Source organism: Arvicola amphibius, chromosome 7 (assembly GCF_903992535.2).
Source record: "Arvicola amphibius chromosome 7, mArvAmp1.2, whole genome shotgun sequence".
NCBI classification, from domain to species: Eukaryota; Metazoa; Chordata; class Mammalia; order Rodentia; family Cricetidae; genus Arvicola; species Arvicola amphibius.
This window is the reverse complement of record NC_052053.1, coordinates 108,482,539-108,501,031: the sequence shown is the minus strand read 5'-3', so window position 1 is coordinate 108,501,031 and position 18,493 is coordinate 108,482,539. Positions and strand designations below refer to the sequence as shown.

At 45.2% G+C, this 18,493-nt stretch overlaps 1 protein-coding gene across 2 annotated transcripts in view; it reads right to left on the bottom strand.

Moving 5' to 3' along the window:
* Positions 1 to 765: 765 nt before the first annotated feature.
* The window catches only part of Cdkl1 (cyclin dependent kinase like 1), a 41,863-nt gene continuing 24,135 nt past the window's right edge, over positions 766 to 18,493 (bottom strand). Inside the window, exons 4-10 of one of the 2 annotated variants that reach the window (XM_038336468.1) lie at positions 14,751 to 14,823; positions 11,792 to 11,882; positions 10,687 to 10,887; positions 8,696 to 8,778; positions 5,339 to 5,395; positions 2,755 to 2,910; positions 766 to 1,482 (exon numbers count right to left, since the gene is read on the bottom strand). In XM_038336468.1, coding sequence (XP_038192396.1) covers positions 1,375 to 1,482; positions 2,755 to 2,910; positions 5,339 to 5,395; positions 8,696 to 8,778; positions 10,687 to 10,887; positions 11,792 to 11,882; positions 14,751 to 14,823 — 769 coding nt within the window. In that variant the 3' untranslated portion in view covers positions 766 to 1,374. Of the gene's footprint in view, positions 1,483 to 2,754; positions 2,911 to 5,338; positions 6,910 to 8,695; positions 8,779 to 10,686; positions 10,888 to 11,791; positions 11,883 to 14,750; positions 14,824 to 18,493 lie in introns of those variants that run through there. The other variant, XR_005286183.1, reaches the window with a different exon arrangement.

Here is an 18,493-nt window from a genome sequence, read left to right as displayed (position 1 = left end):
GTTGTAATTTGCCTGGGAGTAGCCAAGATTACTGAACAGATGACGGAACTCAGTGGACTGCATGGCGATCAGTGACTGGGGCTGAGCGGTGTCATGAGAGCGCAGAGAGATGTTCTGGGGATGCAGTAGAGACGCTGATATGGGGCTATGGGGCTTACATTGCCCGTGTCCAGGGGCAGGGAGGAAAAGCTTTGCTATTAGGAATAATAAACCAGATCAAAGGTAATTTTAATTTTAAGTCTCACTGTTGACCACTTCCTTGTTTGTTGTACCTTTTTCATTAGCATGGTATGTACACATAGATGTGTGTACAATTGTAGGAGAGAATTTCAATTAGCCTACATGTTTCCTGATTCAAATTAAAGTTCACAAGCAGTTTTGTCTAAATCCAGACCGTTATAGTAGTTTTGCTCGTAGAACAGTCTTCAGGTATGAGGGTGAGCTGAAGAATGAAGTGATGGTTATGTTCAGGCTGACGGCTCATTCTGTGAGGCCTGCAGGTCTTGTTCTATCCCTTCCGGACACATCCTTTCTCAGGGTAAAGACAAAAGTATATGTAAGAGATGTCTAAGTATCTCATGGTTATATACGCACAAAAACTACAAAGTTTTAAGACATTAGATAATTTGATCAACTTAGATATTCTAAAACATGTCTTAAAACACAAAAATCAGCCGGGCGGTGGTGGCGCACGCCTTTAATCCTAGCACTCGGGAGGCAGAGGCAAGCGGATCTCTGTGAGTTCGAGACCAGCCTGGTCTACAAGAGCTAGTTCCATGACAGGCTCCAAAGCCACAGAGAAACCCTGTCTCGAAAAATCAAACAAACAAAACAAACAAACAAACAAAAAAAAAAAAAATCAGGAAGGAGCATAAGGAGCATACAGGAAATACAATCACATACATTTTGATTTCAGGGACCAAAATCATACTTAAATTTGTTTTGAAACCAACATTAGAGATAGGATACAAGGCAACAGATCTAAAGAAATACATATGGACATTTTATAACCCCCTTTTCACATGTGCCAGAAAGCAAGCTGAAGCCTGAGTCCTTCTGACATGATCTACTGTTGCAGCTACAGGCAGTAGATGTGGCTTATATTGTCTTTAAGGGCAGTAGATAGAGTTTCTATTCTGTCTTTCAGCCCCACTGCTTAGATATACAAACACAGTGAAACTGCAAGCTTTTGCTTTCTTCTCTGGACATCTCCACCAAGCATGAAAGTCTGGCTCTGGAATTTATCTTCATATCTTGCCAGGTGGCCTCCAGCTTCCTGTCCGTGTTTTCTCCTGATATGTAGTCAATACAGGAATCAAATATGTACTTTTTTTCCCTTCAAATTATTGATCACTTCTTCACTCTGCCAGCTGCTTAAATATTTGGGAAATGGTAGTTAAATTTCTTGGTATTATAGTGGTACTTCTTATTGTCCAAGGCCGGGAGGATGCTGCTGCTAGTTAACTGAGGTAGGTACTGCAACTGAAAACATGAAACACAAAATCAGGTTCAGATTAGGCCATGTATAACTTTGGGGGTACGGAAATAAATCTTTCCTTTATAAAATCCAGAACCCGAGAGAGGGAGAAGTGTTTCCGTTTGGTTTCTTCCTTTGTTTCCAAAGGTTTGATTTATATTTAAAAAGCAGTCCAAGCTAGGTGTGTTTGCACAAAATGCAATTCCTGCACACAGGGAGCTGAAGCAGTAAGATCACAATGGAACCAGCCTGGGTTACATAGGGAGACCGGCCTCAAAACAAAGCAGCCAAGGACTTGGGTTGAGTTCCCACCACCATGCACAAACACACAGAACCCACATGAAAAAGGAAAAACACACAGGACTGGGGGTATGTCTCAGTGACAGCTTGCTTGCGTACATGTTAGAGGCCTTGAGTTCCAGCCCCAGAAACGCGCACATGCACGCGTGCGCGCGCACACACACACACACACACACACACACACACGCGCGCACACGCACACACACACGCACACCACACACACACCATCCAGGTGTGTATTTGTGAAAGTGGGGCCTACAAAGGAAAGATTAAGTGCCGTGATTTGAATGAGAATGGCCCTCATAGGCTCATACATTTCGAATGCTTGGTTTCTAGTTCGTGGAAATGTTTGGGAAGAACTAGGGGGTGTGACCTTGTTGGAGGAAATATGTCACTGGTGGTGGACTTGGAGGTTTCAGAAGCCCTTGCCAGACCCCCCCCCCCCCCCCCCGCTTCCTGTGGATAAGATGGTATTCTCTCAGCTACTGTTCCAGCACCATGCCTGCCTGCCTTCCTGCCTGAATGCTGCCATGCTCCCAACCAGGATGTTCCGGCCTCACCCTCTGGAGCTAGCTCTAAGCAAGCCCCTAATTAAATGCTGTCTTTTATCAGTTGTCTTGGTCATACTGTTTTATCAGAGCCACAGAAGCTCCTAAGACACCAAAGCTAGATAATTTGAAGCTTATGCTTCTACATGGATCCAAAGTGATCAAGAACAGCCAGCCAACACACCTTAGCTACGATTCCACTAGATTCTAGATTGTTACAGATTTTGCCACTTAATTTGAGGCCGTGTAACCACTTTACAGCAGTCGGGATTCTTCGCGGATTTGTGTTTGCAGCTGGATCCTATTGTGTGGTTAACTGTGCTATCCCGCAGGTTTCCAGTAGGCCCTCCTCAACCTAGATTCCAGCTCAGTACCAGGCTCCAGGCACGAGGTGATTTGAAAGTCCGTGAAGCCGTGCGCCAGTCTTACCCCAGCCGGGTGCTTTCGACTCTGTCTCAGGGCCTTCCTCATGGACTTGTTGTCCTGCCTTGTCAGATCCCCAGCATCTTGAATGCTGTCAAAGTACGGATGTTGCAACAGCTGTTCGCATGTCAATCTCTCAGCAGGGTCCATGTGGAGGCAGCCCTGGAAGAAGAGAGAATCCCTTTTTAGTCCTCTGAAGTTGCAATGATTTTTATTTTCTGTTTTAAATGACTGAGCACATTCATTATTTTTAATTTTTACTACTTTTAAATTTTTTCCTAGATGTTTAAATGTTATGTGCCTGAATATTTTGCCTGCATGTCTGGATGCACACTACATGTGTGCCTGGTGCCCACAGAGGTCAGAAGAGGGCACTGGATCTCTGGAACTGGAGTTACATGTGGTGCTGAGTCATTTGGGTGCTGGGAACCAAACCCAGGTCTGTAGGAGGCCGCCACTTGTTTGTTCCCGGATGCTCAGCCTCGAAATAACCACACAGAAACTATAGTAATTAAATAACTGCTCGGCCTATTAGCTCTAGCTTCTTATTGGCTAGCTCTTACATCTTAATTTAGCCAATTTCTATTCATCTGTGTACCACCACGTGGCTGTGGTTTACAGGCTAAGTCCCGTCTGGAGTCACCACAGGTCCTCCATAAGGACAGGTGCTCTTAACTGCTGAGCCTCTCCAGCACTGATTTTCATCATTTTAATTGATACATAAGTTATACAAATGTATTGGATGCTGTGTGATAATTAGATGCATGCTTACAAATGAATAATGATAAGATAATTAGCTTTCTGTTTCCTTAAACAGTTACTAACTGTTAGGAGCCTTAACTCTTCTCTGTTTCTTCATCAAATATGCAACAAATTACGTTGCAGTCGCCCTGCTGTGCTGCCCCACTAGAACACACCCCTGATTGCGTGCTGGTGGCGTCTGTGCAGCGTCTGCATCTCTTCCTTCCTACCCTTCCCGCCTCTGGTGACCACTAGTTCATGCTCTACTTGCCCCAGATCAGTCTTTTTTTATCCTGAGCACGAGTGAGAGGTGAGTTTTCTGTGAAACACTGAACACTGGTCAGTGGGAAATAGAAGGGATAAATGTTGGGAGGGGGGGTCTCCTCCTTGTGATTTGGGGGCATTCAGTGCCCTGCCACAGAGGAGTTCAGCTCAGTGACTGATGGGAATAATTTGTTTAGCTATTTTGCACTTTTGTTCTGGAACCAGGTTCGTACATGGTGGAACTGAAGCTGTGACGTCATCAGTGTCCACCACTCTGGCTCTCCCATCCCCCTTTCTGGAACCCGCCAGCCTTTTTGCTAGGTCTAGAACAGTCTGTGCATGACAGGCGTGTATGTACACAAGGAAGGACACAGTCCTTTATAGTACATCCTTCTTTGCCCTCAAATAGACCATGGGGCTCATAATCAGAGAGCACAGCTATACACCCCCAAAAACTGACTCAATTTTGTGTGTGTCCTTTGACAACTTAATGCAAGTATACAGTATCCGTGAACTTTGACCACTTTTGGAAATACTGGGAAATTGGCTATACATTGCAAATTTACATAAGCAATAGTTCTAAAAAACATATGTGTAAACCAACTTTAAAATGTATACAGGAGTTGACTATTAAACGATTTATTTATTTGTATTTTATATGTATGAATGCCTGCCTGCATGTATGTCTGTGCACCACATGTGTGTGGTGCCCACAGAAGCCAGAAAAAGGCATCAGAATCCCTGGAACTGGAACGTTTTTAATGATTTTGTTTTGCCTGAATGTGTGTCTGTGTGAGGGTGTCAGATCGCCTGGAACTGGACTTACAGACAGTTGTGAGCCACCATGTGAGTGCTGGGAATTGAACTCAGGTCCTCAGGAAGATCAGGCCATGCTCTTAACCACTGAGCCATCTCTCCAGCCCAAAATTGATGTGTTTCAAAGAGGATTTTAAAAGAAACATTTTTATCAGAACCACTGGAACAGTTGTGAGCTGCCATGGGTGCCAGGAGTTGAACCTGGGTCCTCTGGAACAGTAGTCAAGTACTCTTAACCTCTCAGCCATCTCTTCATCCTGAGAGTGGGTTATTTTTAAGGATCCTACAGCTATGAATGTTTTTTTTTTAAGGAATGGATCATTTTGCAAATCACCCCCCCAAAACTTCCATTTTGTATAAACTTAAAATTCCAGCAGAATGTTATTTTTCTTTAAAGTGAGAAGCTTATATTTTCACTATCATAAAATGAGACCCATTTTTAAAACTGATGTTTTTCTTTCTTTAAGAAAAACATTTTTAATGATTTATTTATCCTTATCTTATGTGCATTGGTGGTTTTCCTAATGTGTGTCTGTGTGAGGGTGTCAGATCCCCTGGAACTGGAGTTACAGACAGTTATGAGCGGCCATGTGAGTGTGAGAATTGAACCTGGGTCCTCTGGAAGAGCAGCCAGTGCTTTTAACCATTGAGCCATTTCTCAAGCCCAAAATCGATGTTTTTCAAAGGAGAAGGATTTTAAAGAACTTTTCGTCAGTTGACAATTCTGACAACTGTGTGCTTCCTGGTCTCATGAAAACCATGACTTTACCTTTAAGAAGCTCAGGGCAGGATAGGAGATGTTTGGAAATTTCAACTCAAGGGTTTCCTGTCAAAAAGAAAAAGGGACTTTTAATCGACAGCATACATTTTGATTAAAGTTACCTCACACTAGATTTCTTCCTGGCATCTTCCTTGCCTCCTCCACCCTTTTCCACTCTGCCTCCTACCAGGAATAGCCTCCTGTGACTCCATAAGCCCTTTCTCCCTTCACCTCCAGAATGCCACTCCAGTTTTGTTTCCTAATCACTCACTTCCTGAAGAAGGTAGCATTGTAAGTAAACACCACTGGACGAGAGTGAGAACAGCAGCAACAATGCACATGCCAAGTTATTAGTTTTAGGGTTTTGGATTTTTTGTTTATTTGTTTTTTGTTTTGCTTTGTTTGTTTGTTTTTGCTGTTGTTGCTTTTGTTTTGGGTTTTGCCTTGTTTTGTATAAAATGTCTTTCCTGACAATTTTTGGCCCTTAAATTAACAGCACTATCAAAGTGGGCACTAATTATTGCATTTATTGACATTTCTATAAAGGGAACTTCAAAATACATTTTATCCCTAATCAGATGAGCTCATGCTTATTGGATTTCTGGAATAAACACGGTGGTCACTCCCACAAGTGCCTGCTGTTTCTCTCATCAGCCCGCGGTTTAGAGTCTCCCCAACAGGCTCTCATCTCCCTCTCCCCAATCCCTAGCCCGTAGCTGGGCTGAGAGTGATACCCGAGATAGAGGACTGCTGTGAATAGGTGAGGAGCTGCCCACTGAAACTGACCCTAATTGATGCTAATTGACGATGGAAGCGCAACAGAATCAGTGTCCGCAGTGCATTGTGGGTGAATATGGTAGTGTGAGCTGCAGGCAGGCGCGCATGGGGCTGGGCTGTAGTTCAGAGCTTCCGGGCAGTGTGATTTTAAACTGGGCGCCTGCCTCAACACAAATTCTCAACTGCACACATGCTAATAACCGCAAAAGGAAGTGCCTCCATTTAACAAGATGGAGGGGGTGGGGGGTAATGTATCCTTGTCTTAGTCGTTGAGAGTGCAGTTTTGGACCCCGCATAAATCGCTCTTTCTGTGTATTTATCTAATGTAAGGAATGCTGCACTCGTCACTGCTAAAGTCAGCCCTCCTATCTCAGGAACAATGTGTAGGGTAACCAGCATTGACTGGAATACACCAGGTCCCTCCAGCCTGCTGAACCAGTTCCCCAGCCCCAGCAGGCAGCCGGCCTGGCTAGGCAGGGTTCCCGACCAGGAGAGGGAGAGAGCACAGATGTTCAACCAGCACAGCCCGGTGCTGCTGCTTCCTGTGTTTCTGTCAACAGGAAATCCCTTGCAGGACAACCCCTGGGAATCAGGAGTGGCGCTTCTCATTCATAGAGCCGGGGCTATTTCTGAAACTTCACCAGCAGACAATTAGCCAGGAAATTGCTAAGGGATATTTGGTGCAGAACCGGGGATGTCCAGGTCACAAGGGAGCCAGTGGGTCGCTTCCCATAAGCCAGGTGCTGAGCTTGCCTCTCCATGCCGGACCAGCGTGACCCACTTTCCCCGGTGCTGGTAATGCCCTGGGGAAATGGACGCTTAGTTAGTGGACAAAGACAGAAGGTACCTGCAAGGAACCAAAGGAACTTCCATCTGGAAACCAAAGTGTTAGTTTCCAGCTAAAAGCGGCTTTCTCAGACAGTAGGAACCAGACTCACAAACTGTGCCCTGAAGTCTTTTCTTTGCTGCGTTAGGGACTAACCAGGCTTTGCTGGGAAAGCACTCGACCACTGAGCTACACCCACCCCAAGTCATGAAATACTTTTATACTGTAACACAGACCCCTTAGAAGACATTTCAAAAAAGACAACAAAAGGGGGGGGGGTGAAAATAGTACACAAAAATCTCACTACAAAGTTATACCCACTGTAAACTGGACATGGTAGTGCACACATTTAATCCCAGTTCTTGAGAGATGAAGGCAAAAGAATCAGGAGTTTAAGGCCAGTCTGGGCTGTCTCAAAAATAAACAGAAAAAGTCAGGTGCTGGTGTTACACACCTTTAATTCTAGCATTTGGAAGGCAGAGGCAGGTGGATCTCTGTGAGTTTGAGGTCAGCCTGGTCTACAGAATAAGTTCCAGTATAGGCTCCAAAGCTACAGAGAAACCCTGTCTCAAAAACAAAGCAAAACAAACAAATAATAAAAATAAACAGAAAAAAAGACATTCTTTCTTAACTATTTTAAAAATGTAAAGAGGTTTGCATATATAGTCTAGTATGGCATATTCCTGTAATCTCAGCCCTCAGGATCATGAGACTGGAGAATCAAAAGTTCAAACGCTGGGCTAGAGACATGGCTGACCTGTTAAGAGTATTGGCTGCTTTTCCAGATGACTGAAGTTTAATTCTCAGCACCCACATGGTGGCTCAGGGCCATCTGTAATTCTACTTCCAGGGGATCCAGCTACCTCTTATGCCCTTCATGGGCATCAGTCACAGACATATATGTAGTCAAAAACACCCATATTCATAAATAAAGAATTAACATATTTTACAAGTTCAAAGCTAGCCTGGGCTATAAACTAAGACTGTCTCTGAAAGGAAAAATAGAGCAAAAATTTGCCTGAGTTCCCAGAGATGGCCATATGTTTTATATTTATATGTGCATTTAATAAAAGTATGCTATTAAATATTTACTTGAATTATTTTAAATTATACTGTTCAATAACCACTTTCTTCGCTCAACAACCTGCTGTAGGCTTTTCCAGATGAATAAACACAGAGCTAATTATGTTTATTGGCTCCATGACAGCTATTGTACAGACATCTGTACCTTTGCCTCCTACTAAAGTACTCAAGGCAATGCACACCTCCATACCCTTGTCTAATGGTTTCATTGGGATGAGTTATCAAAAATGGGTTGGGGATATAAGCATTTAGATTTTCTTAAAGGAGTGTTTTCCCCACATTAACCGTGCAGCAACAGAGTCGGGTCATTATGATTTTGCTCCTATGTTCTGGGAAGTAAGTACACTGTAGAAAAAGGAATTTAGACAATGCTGGGGGAAAGTAGCTGCTTTCACGGGATGAGTCAATTCTTAGGTTTGCTTAAAAGTTGATCCGTGCAGAGCCGATGACAGAGATGGAGACCTACAACCCGGCAGTCAGTGCTGCTTTCCTGTCCCACAGGCTGGGCTAACCTCTGCTCCCAGGGCCTTCTAAGACTTGACCACCAGCTTGCTCCAATTTTCTTTGTCACTCTTAGACAAAAGTTTCAACGCAGACTGAGCCATGGGCCCCAGAAAAGTGACTACCAAAACCTAGCTCTAGCCCTATCTAAGGAGCCGCCTCCAAAATGAATTACTCACCATATCTTCAGGGTCTGGAATTTTCACCCCACTGAAGTACTGATTCATGCTAAATACTTGCTGGTGCCTGGGAATGAGATCCCCTTTGGACAAGAAGAGACTGAAGTAAGTGTGATTGTTTAGGAAACATGGCCCTGCGCACCCTCCCTGTGTCTCCAGCTGCTAAGGTTGCAGCTTTCTTTTCCAGGCAGGAGAAGTATCCACACAGCACAGCCTACACTGACTGCTACAGGGACGGTGTGTCAGGAGCAGAAATGGCAGGCTGCAAGTCTCTTGCCCCCGTGAGTTTCCAATGTATTTGAAGACTCTGAACCAGACAGGTTAATAGAAGGTCTGCTTTCTGTAAGGAACCCACTTCCGAATTGAAACCACCTCGTCCTGCGGCCTTCTATTGGAAACTTGACATCATCTACTGTTTAGAAGCATTTACAGCATGAAACACTGAAGCAGAGACTCTAGATTCCTGTTAAATGATGCTCATTCTGTAGCCATGGCAGCCGAATGGGCTGGCAGTGTCTTCATATAAAGTCCTAGGGATCTAACTGTGAAAGACTTCTGTTGAGGAAATAGAATGAGGGGCTTCCCGGGGGCGGGGGGAGGGGGCTCAAATGACCACAAAGGCCTCCAAAGCCTGTGGTGCTGTCACCCAGCTGACCCCAGCTCTTAGCTAACTAGAGCTCAGCCTGTCTAGGGTCAAGGTTTACAATTTTACCTGTCACTCAAATCCAGAACCTCGCTCTACTGTAGACAAGCAAGCAAAAATATAGCCTCTAGGATGATGACTCATATGTCTGAAAATGCTGTAATGAAGCCCCTTAGCTTACATACTAGCTTGAAAAATTAATTTCATGTATGTGCATAGAGGAGACACATATCCCTGGGTCCTTACAGCCTTTCCCACCAAGGCTGAGTAACTCGAGGAGAGTGCCCTAAAGCCACTGGGGAAAACGGTCAAGGAAGTCCCTGTCTGAGCTTTAGGGAGGCTGCACTGTATAAGACATTGGTGGAAGGATCGAAAATAGGAACCACAGTCTCACCCGCAGGCAGCTTTCAGTATCTGGGAAGACAAAGTTCCCTGGTAATTGGTACTACAAGAGTTTATGGAGAAGTTCTGCTTTAAATTGGGCTCAGTAGCGGAGTAAAATCTAACTCCTTAGATTTTGAAAGGAATAGTCATTGCTTATAGATCTCTTCACTGCCCCTCCTTTTCTTCTTCTGTCCTTACCATTCACCCTACTGCTAGAGGAAAAGCAAGAAAAAAATTAAAATATAACTAAAAATGGTGCGAGAAAAACCAGTCTTTCTTCTTGGTGCTTAGAAGGCTAAGGTGCTTCCTCTGCTACAGAGTCTGAATAATCCAAAACTTGCCGGGCAGGCTGCAGTCAAGGACACCTGAATGAGTCACCACATCCTAGTACAGGCTTGGCATCCCTAATTAAAAAATCTGAATCTGAGCACCAACATGATACCACAAGTAGAAAATTCCACACTCGACATCAGGTGACAGGTCACAGGCAAACCACAGGCACACTAAAGAGATCACATAAAATGACTTTCAGGATATGTGGGTAAAGTGTAAATGAAACATAATGAATTTTCTGTTTAGGCATGAGCCCCATCTCTGAGATACGCCATCCAAATCTCCAAAGTCATCAACATCTCTAGTCCCAAGCACTCTGGATGATATTCAGCCTGTAAATGAAATCGGCTGTGACCTTATATTCCTTATAGTATTTGCATTGCCAAGACGAGGCTTCTAGAAGTTAGCTGGATCCAACGCAAGCTCAAGACAGAAGTCCTGATCTTCTGGACAAGTAGTGAATTCTCAGTAAGAAGCATTCATTATCGTTATCCAAATAAACTGCAGACACTTTTCGTGGCGCCGTTTCCATGAGGCTCCGAAGTTCCCTGGTGTCTGGTGAGCTGGGAATGTGGCGCTGTCGCGGGGAAAGCTAGCCAGTTCTCTAAAAGTCAGGGCAGAAATAACTTACCCAGGGTTTTCCTTATCAGATAGAGCTGATCCACGTCAGATTTCCCCGGCCACAGAGGCTCTCCAGACAGCAGCTCAGCAAAGACGCAGCCAATCGCCCAGACATCGACTGGGGGGCCATACTGTGTGTCTCCCACCAGCAGCTCAGGCGAGCGGTACCACCTGGTGGCCACGTAGTCTGTGTAGTAGTCACCTGGCCCAGCTGGTGAGTGAAAGAAGGTGGGAAACAGACTAGTGGAAGTCCGGAATCCAAACTGAGCCGGGGAAACTTGACCTCAGAAGCTTACAGCTTTTCAGATCACTGTTCTCAGTGCTGGCTGCTAGTTACCATCACTTGGCCCTAGGAATTTTTAAGTTACTGATGCTTTGGCCTTATTCCAATTCAACTATCAGAATACTTGGAGAGGGCCCAAGGTTATTGTAAAGTTGGGAGCTAGGCCCCAGCCCCTCGCATCTATCCCAGCCCCCAGGCCCGGTCTGGACTCCAAATCCCAGCAGCCCAGGGAGGGGTCAGAACCACTCCCCAGGGTATTTAAATGAGCCCCCAAAAGTGGTCTCCCATTTCCTTCCTACCGGTGCTAGTTTGCTAGTTGCGGTCAAGTGGTTCCCCCTCGGGGCCACCCGAGAGTGCAGAACTCCCATTAAACCTGGATATTTCTTAATTTGGCTTGTTTTGATTCGGCTTGATTGGGAATTTTGCTTCGGTAGAGAGCTCGCGTTAGGAAATATTCCTAACATTTACCAGCACAGTTTTTAAAGTTCCTCGGGTGTTAATCAGGCAGCCAAAATTAAAAACCACCCGTCTAAAGCATTACTTATGGGGAATGTTAGTTGGGAGGGGGGAGAGGGAGGCGAGGGTAGAAATCAGGAGGTTGGCATGCCTTAGAATAACTCCTGTGGTACAGTTTACATATAGCCCACACATCTAAACCATTGCGGGTCTATGCGTTTTTCAAGTTATATCCCCTTCCAAAATTCTGCAAGAACTGTAATTTATAGCAAGATTATGTCCTAGGCAGAACACAAGAACGGGCCTTCTGTAGCATCTAGACCAGCTCTCATAGCAAGGATGTTTCCTTTACCCCAGAGAAAGTGTCGGTACTCACTGAGAAGCCGTGCAAACCCAAAGTCACAGAGCTTAATGACTGAGTGTTTCGTGATGAGAATGTTTTCTGGCTTCACGTCTCTGTGTATGCACTGGTGAGAAGAAAGCAAGACAGGAGTGTTAGGAAGGAGCCACCGTAATATCTACGGTGAGCAAAGGGCAGGGATATTTAGCACATAATGGCTACGGCACTTTAATCTTTCATTAGCCTGTTGAATATGAAAATAACAGACTAAAGCTAGTACCATACCTATAGGCAGAATCATTTTAAATTCCCGAAGGACCCCAAATACTAAGACGTGTGACAGGACAAAGGAAAGGAGAGGGGCTAGCCTCAGCTAGTCAAGACATGTGAGACAACTGGTTACATTTGGATTTCAGATAAATGACTTTTTTTTTCAGTGCTGGGGATCAATCCAGGATCTTATCCATGCACTGCACTCCACCAGTGACTTCATACCGCATACAATATGTATTAGAAAGGGGAACTTCGTGTTTAACTAGGAGTCACCTGCCGGCTGCAGGTGAAGGAGAAAGGACTGAAGGCTCTGAGGCCCACAGCCTGTAGCAGGAGCTACAGCGTGGTGCATAAGCAGGGTTCACCAAAACGCGGCCTGCTCAGTAAACAGGACAAGCCCTGGGCCTGCTGAGATAAGCCGGGAAGATTGGGCAGGAAGCCACGCTTGCCAAGAGATCTCCCTTGCCGCTCTGACATTTGTCCTGACAAGATAAACAAGCGCCGGCTGCAGCCTCACCCTCTGGGGTGAGTCGCTAGGTGTCAGCTCTGTCCCACCGCACGGCCAGGGTACTGCCGGCGCAGGCGGCTCCTTCCCTGTGCAGGCTTATCACCTGGTATCTAGCTGCATTCTTTAACAGGTTGAAGCTACGCAGGACTTTCTTATTAAACGACAATTTCTTTGAAAAAAAATAATCTAATAAACCTCTTAAGTCAACAACTTTTAACCAACGATTTCATTTAGAAATTAAGTTGGGACAAAATATTCCAAGGGTTTTCCTCTCTGCTGGGAAATGTCGGATTTTTCTGCCGCCCAAGAGACTGCTGGCCTGACGCCTGAAACCCTTGGGGTTATCCTTGACTTTCTAGAATCTGGAAAGAGGACAGAGTTTCCTCGTGGGCCTAGCAGTTCCCACTCCAAAGGACAGTGGGAGCTGAGAGAGCAGCATCGGGCTTTTCCCACCAGCATTTTCATTCTGCAAAGGCTGGGGGAGGGTTAAATTCCGCTATCTGCTTCTCAGTAACCGCTGGCTCCGGGGTCCGAAGTCCTTCACCAGCCATTTTACATGTTGCTATAAATAGGCCCTTCCCTGAATGCCATGATGACATATGGCAGAGGGACTCAGAAGCAAGAATGTGCTCTCGCTCTGTTTGGGAATTCCTTACAAGCTTCTGCATCCTCCCCACCACTCGGCACCCTCCCCCACTTAGCATCCCCCGCCCCCAGCGCATGGACGGAGTCTGGGGCTCTCCAGAGAGCTGTGGTATGCTATGTGTCTTCACGTCCACAGCTCTTCCATATTCCCCACCGGGGCTGGAGAGCTAACTTTCTCATTCTCCCTCCCCCTCCCCCTCCCCCCTTTTGTGCCTCCCCCACTCTCCTTCCTGCCACCCCCGTGCTGAAATGGGCTTGCTGGGAAAGTGCTAACCACCAATGACAAGGACGGGGACTGGGGACTGTCCATGTCTTCTGCTGTAAAATGGTGCTTTTTTTTTTTTTTTTTCCGGTGTTAGGAGTCAAACCCAAGACCTCATGCACGCTAGGCAAGAGGTCTACCGTGGAGTTCCACCCCAGCTCTGACAAAGATTCTAGGCTTCAACCAATGAAAGCAAAATAATAGCTGCTCTCTTATTTTCTTCTTGAAAAGCAACTTCAGAAGAAATTCACTTGGGCGGACTCGTAGGGATCTAATCCCTCAGGCTCGGGTGGCCTGGGAGTTGAGTTAACAGATGGTTGCAGTCCAATTGTACGCATGGCTAGAATGAAATTCTGAACTTACTTTCTGGGATTTTGTTTTTAGCGGTTGGAATCTATTTTTTTTTTTTCCTTTTTGCTATATTGATTCATCGGTAAGTTCCTTGAATGCTGTGCTGGGGGATGAAATAAGGCCTCATCCATTCTGAGCAAGTACACAACTGTGCTCCAACCCAGGAAGCTGGCATCCATGGCCAGAAGCAGGCGGCTGTAGCATGATTAATAAAAACTCAGAATATTTATTAAAATACAAATGAATTGCCACCACAGGCGGCAGTGTGTGGGGCGGGAGAGCACAGCAGGCTTTTCAGCGTCTAAGAAGCCACATCACCTGGGCCTTCTTCCACTGTGAGTCCCTCCAGCCCAGCTGTGGCCAGGAGAACCAGAGGCAGCTTTAGCGTTTTTATCTCACCAAAGCAGACACTAACACTTGTACCTTGGGCTTGGGACTCCACCCATGGAACTGCAGCTGACCAGGCAGGAGGCCTCTGTGGTTGCCCCTCCTAATTTCAAAGCCTTTTGAGGAAACCAAACCATCACAGGCTAAGTAAGTGAGGAGCTTTCTGCCTCACATTTTAAAAGTTTAAAAAATGGGACTAGTTTCTTTAGAAATAATTCATTTAACTTTATTTTATATGCATATTTGGGAACCTATCAGAGCCCTTGGCACTGGAGCTACCAACAGTTGTGAGCTGTAGTGTGGGTGCTGGGAATTGAACCCGGGTCCTGTGGGAGAGCAGCCAATCCTCTTAATCGCTGAGCCATCTCTCTAGCCCCTAAATAGTTTGTAAAATGTCTGAGTCATAAGATCAGCGTACAAAGGGATAGTTAAGCCAGGGTTTCAGCCTCTTCTGCCGGCCAGTTTTATGAAAAATCATACCCACCAAGGTGTGACAGGAAGTTTGAACAAGGCTCAGCCGTGGCTTAGGGAAAGCCGCCCGAGTTTTCAAAGGCGAGCAGGACACTTACGTTGTGCTTATGACAGAAATTTACAGCCTGCAGTGTCTGCCAAGTTATGCTCTTCATGAGATGCTCTGGTACCCTAATAAAAAACAAAACACAGCACAAACACATTCTTTATTCCCGCCGTGGAATGCAGCTCAAGAAACCCAGTCCAAACCAGGGCAGGCTTTGGTACTGAAACATCCCAGGAGACAGAACCCTCTTGAGACCCAGAGTGTTAATAGTGTGTGGCCAACACACTGCTGAATGGGAGGAAAATCGAGTTAACAAACACGGATTTTTATAGGGAAGACTCATGAAAGCCCACAGGGATTTCAACGAGTATTTATATCCTGGGACTGCCTGAAACTTGAACTCCTCCTCGGTTTCTCTCTTTGTTTTGTTTCATTTTGTTTTTTAGGAGAGGGTTGAGGCATGTTTTTTGTTATGGTGGCCCCGACTGACCTAAAACTCCGGCGCACCCTGTATAGCTTCCAAGTGCTGGGATTACAGGCATGGGCCACCAGACCCCATTTCTGTAATGCGGACCTTGCTAACATAAAGTTAGTGAATAAACAACCCAAATGACAATGTTGTGTTTTTCTCAGGGTGCTCTAGACTATGGTCCTAACGCAAGACTTCCCTCTGTGTGCAGCATCTCCGGATGCCGGAGAGACTTGCATCATTTGTTCCTTTGAAGGGAGAGAAGTAAGGTTTTCCTGGACAAGTAAGAGGTTTATGTGGCATGCCATATAACTGAAGTTCAAAATAATTAGAGCCCAGATAAGCATCACGCTCCCTTCCCTACACACACCTCTTCTTGCCAAAAGCATTGCCCTCACATCTTCCTGCTCCTTCCCCATCACAGCATCTGACTGGGCCACTTACTCCATCCCTTCCTCACTGAGTCATGGCTGATTTAACCATGGCGGCCTGGAGCCCTGACAGCCACTGCGTGTGAACGGAAAAAGGCATCTCATCAGGAAAGAATCATGTTAAGTATGGGGCAAGGAGTGATTAGAAAGAGAATTGCTTATTTTTAGAGACCACCCCCGGACACACACATGCTGAACTTATTATTTTTATGAATTGAAAATTAAATGTTGTGGCCCTCAGCCAAAGCTGCTGTGCAGACCAGGGAGGAAATGCATGTGGCATTAAAGGTGATCACAGAAAGTCACTTCTAGCCCCTGGGAGAGGCCACAAGGCCACTGCTGTCAGAGACCAGATGTGCCGGAAATCCTTTTAGGCAATTCAAAGGATGCTTGGACAGACACAGGGACAGTGGACCGGAAATGAGGAGGCCACCTCCAGGAAGAATAGTTAGGACGTTTTTTTGGATTAGGATTGTTTTCACCAAATCCTTTCCCTTGCTCTAGTGACATGCAGGCACAAACACGAGGAAAACTCACCTATCAGGAAAAACTGCCTAGAAATATACAAATAAGAAGCGGACTTCCAAAGCTCCCCGCACCCATCTCTTGTTCAGAAAACACATTGTACTTATTCACTGACTGTGCAACATAAAGTTCTAAGTGCCAAGGAACTGAGTCTCCAAAGACATTTCACAAAGTAAATAATGCAAGAGGACTTATAACATCATATCTTTAATATTCTTCTAATGCTGAGCACACGATCACACACTTCTCAGTGTTGAGACTGTACAGACCACACAGTGGCCAGCTCTGTAGCTTCTCTTTCCAGGGAGAGTGGACAGGAATCCATCTGCCAAGGAAGACTGTAGAAGAAAGCCCGCTCTCAGGCCTCCTTCCAGGGTATCTGAGCTGTGCTCTTCCCTGGTTGTTGTTTGGAAACAGTGTTTAACTGTGTTGCCTGGCTGACCTGGCCTCGAACTCCTGATCTCTGCCTCCCAAAAGCTGGGAGCCCAGCTGCACCGTGTTCTTTCCTTCTGCTTTGGGAAGCTTGTTTTACCCTAGAAACACAAATGACTCCTGTCTGCTTTCCTCTGAGGGGATGCTGGGGTGGTAGTGCTGGGGAGGTATCATTAGAAACATCTAATTTAGGGTGCTGGAGAGATGGCTCAGCGGTTAAGGGCACTAGCTCTTCTCCCAGAAGTCCTGAGTTCAATTCCTACAACCATCTGATCTGGTGCTCTCTTCTGGTGTACATGAGGAGAGAGCATGCATAAAACACATGAATATGCAATTTTTTTTAAAAAAATCTGATTTCTGAACAAGTATACCATCTTTTTACAGTTAGAGATCTATGTGCTGGGGGGAAAATTATTAAGTAAACCCAGAAAGAGGAAGACAGGAAACTCAGGAAGTAAGGAATTCAACTGCAGAGAAATTCAGGGGGGATTGCAAGAGCAGCAAAAGGAGGTCCCAGAGGACAGCTGGACATTAGGCTCTGACACAGGGGACTAAAGGCAGGGTGCCACCAGGAAATAAGAAAGAAATGAATAGGGATTAGTGGAACCAGATGTGAGTGCCCTGCAGAGAAGCATAGTGGCTATTTTAAAACTAGGGGAAATTCTCAATAGGGCTAAGGAAATTTAAAGGGCAAAGACGATATTAATTTGAGGGAAAATGCAGTAAGAAAGCCCTCACAGTGGTGCACGCTTTTAATCCCAGCACGGGGGAGTGGGAGGGGGGAGAGCAGAGCAGGCAGAGCTCTGTGGGTTCAAGGCCGGCCTGCTTTATTATGTGGTGAGTCCCAAGACAGTGAAAGCTAGATAGGGAGACTCTGCCTCGAAGAACAACAAAAATACAATATGAAACTATAGTATGGTATAATGGTGTAGATAGACTAGTTAAGATTAAATTAATAATGTAAGCATTTGGAGAACTGGTATAGGGAAGTAGAGGGGATATGATTTATGAGAACTAAATCTTCATCTGTCAAAACTGGGAGCCTACAGGGCCTGAAGAGATAGATGGCTCAGAGGTTAAGTACACTTGCTGTTCTTTCAGAGGTTCCAGGTTCAGTTTCCAGCACCCACATGATAGTGTATAACCATCCATAGCTTCAGTTCCAGCACCCACACGATAGTGTATAACCATCCATCCATAGCTCCAGTTTCAGAAGATGAACACCGCCGGGCGGTGGTGGCGCACGCCTTTAATCCCAGCACTCGGGAGGCAGAGGCAGGCGGATCTCTGAGTTCGAGGCCAGCCTGGTCTACAAGAGCTAGTTCCAGGACAGGCTCTAGAAACTACAGGAAACCCTGTCTCGAAAAACAAAAACAAAAACAAACAAACAAACAAAAACCCAGAAGATGAACACCCTCTTCTGCCTTTTGAGAACACTGGCATTCATATAGTACACACATGTACATGCAGGCAAGAGACTCAGACACATAAAATAAATTAAATTTAGAAACAGGAAGCCTAGATTATCTAAAAATGTTAGGTTAGGAAATGTCAATGTGCCACTTTTTACATTACATTATCTGCTAATAATTTTAGTAGGGATTTTTCTCCTGGATCCATGAGAAACACTCATCATTGATTCGAAATGTCTCTATCTGGTTTTTGCATCAGGATAGACTGGGCTCAGAAAATTACTTGAGAAATGTTTCTTCCATGTTTCCTAGAAGAGTTTGGATAGGGTTGCTATTATTCCTTCCTTATACATTTGATCGACTTCACACATAAAATAGTTTTGTAATAGAACTGAAGTTATAATAAGTTAGAGTTAGTTATAAGCAAAAAAAAATATCTGTTTGCATCACGGGTGGTGATTTGTTCAGTTTGGGGAAATGTATACATGAGAGTCCTGGTCTGAGAACTTCTAAAGGGAAAGCAAAG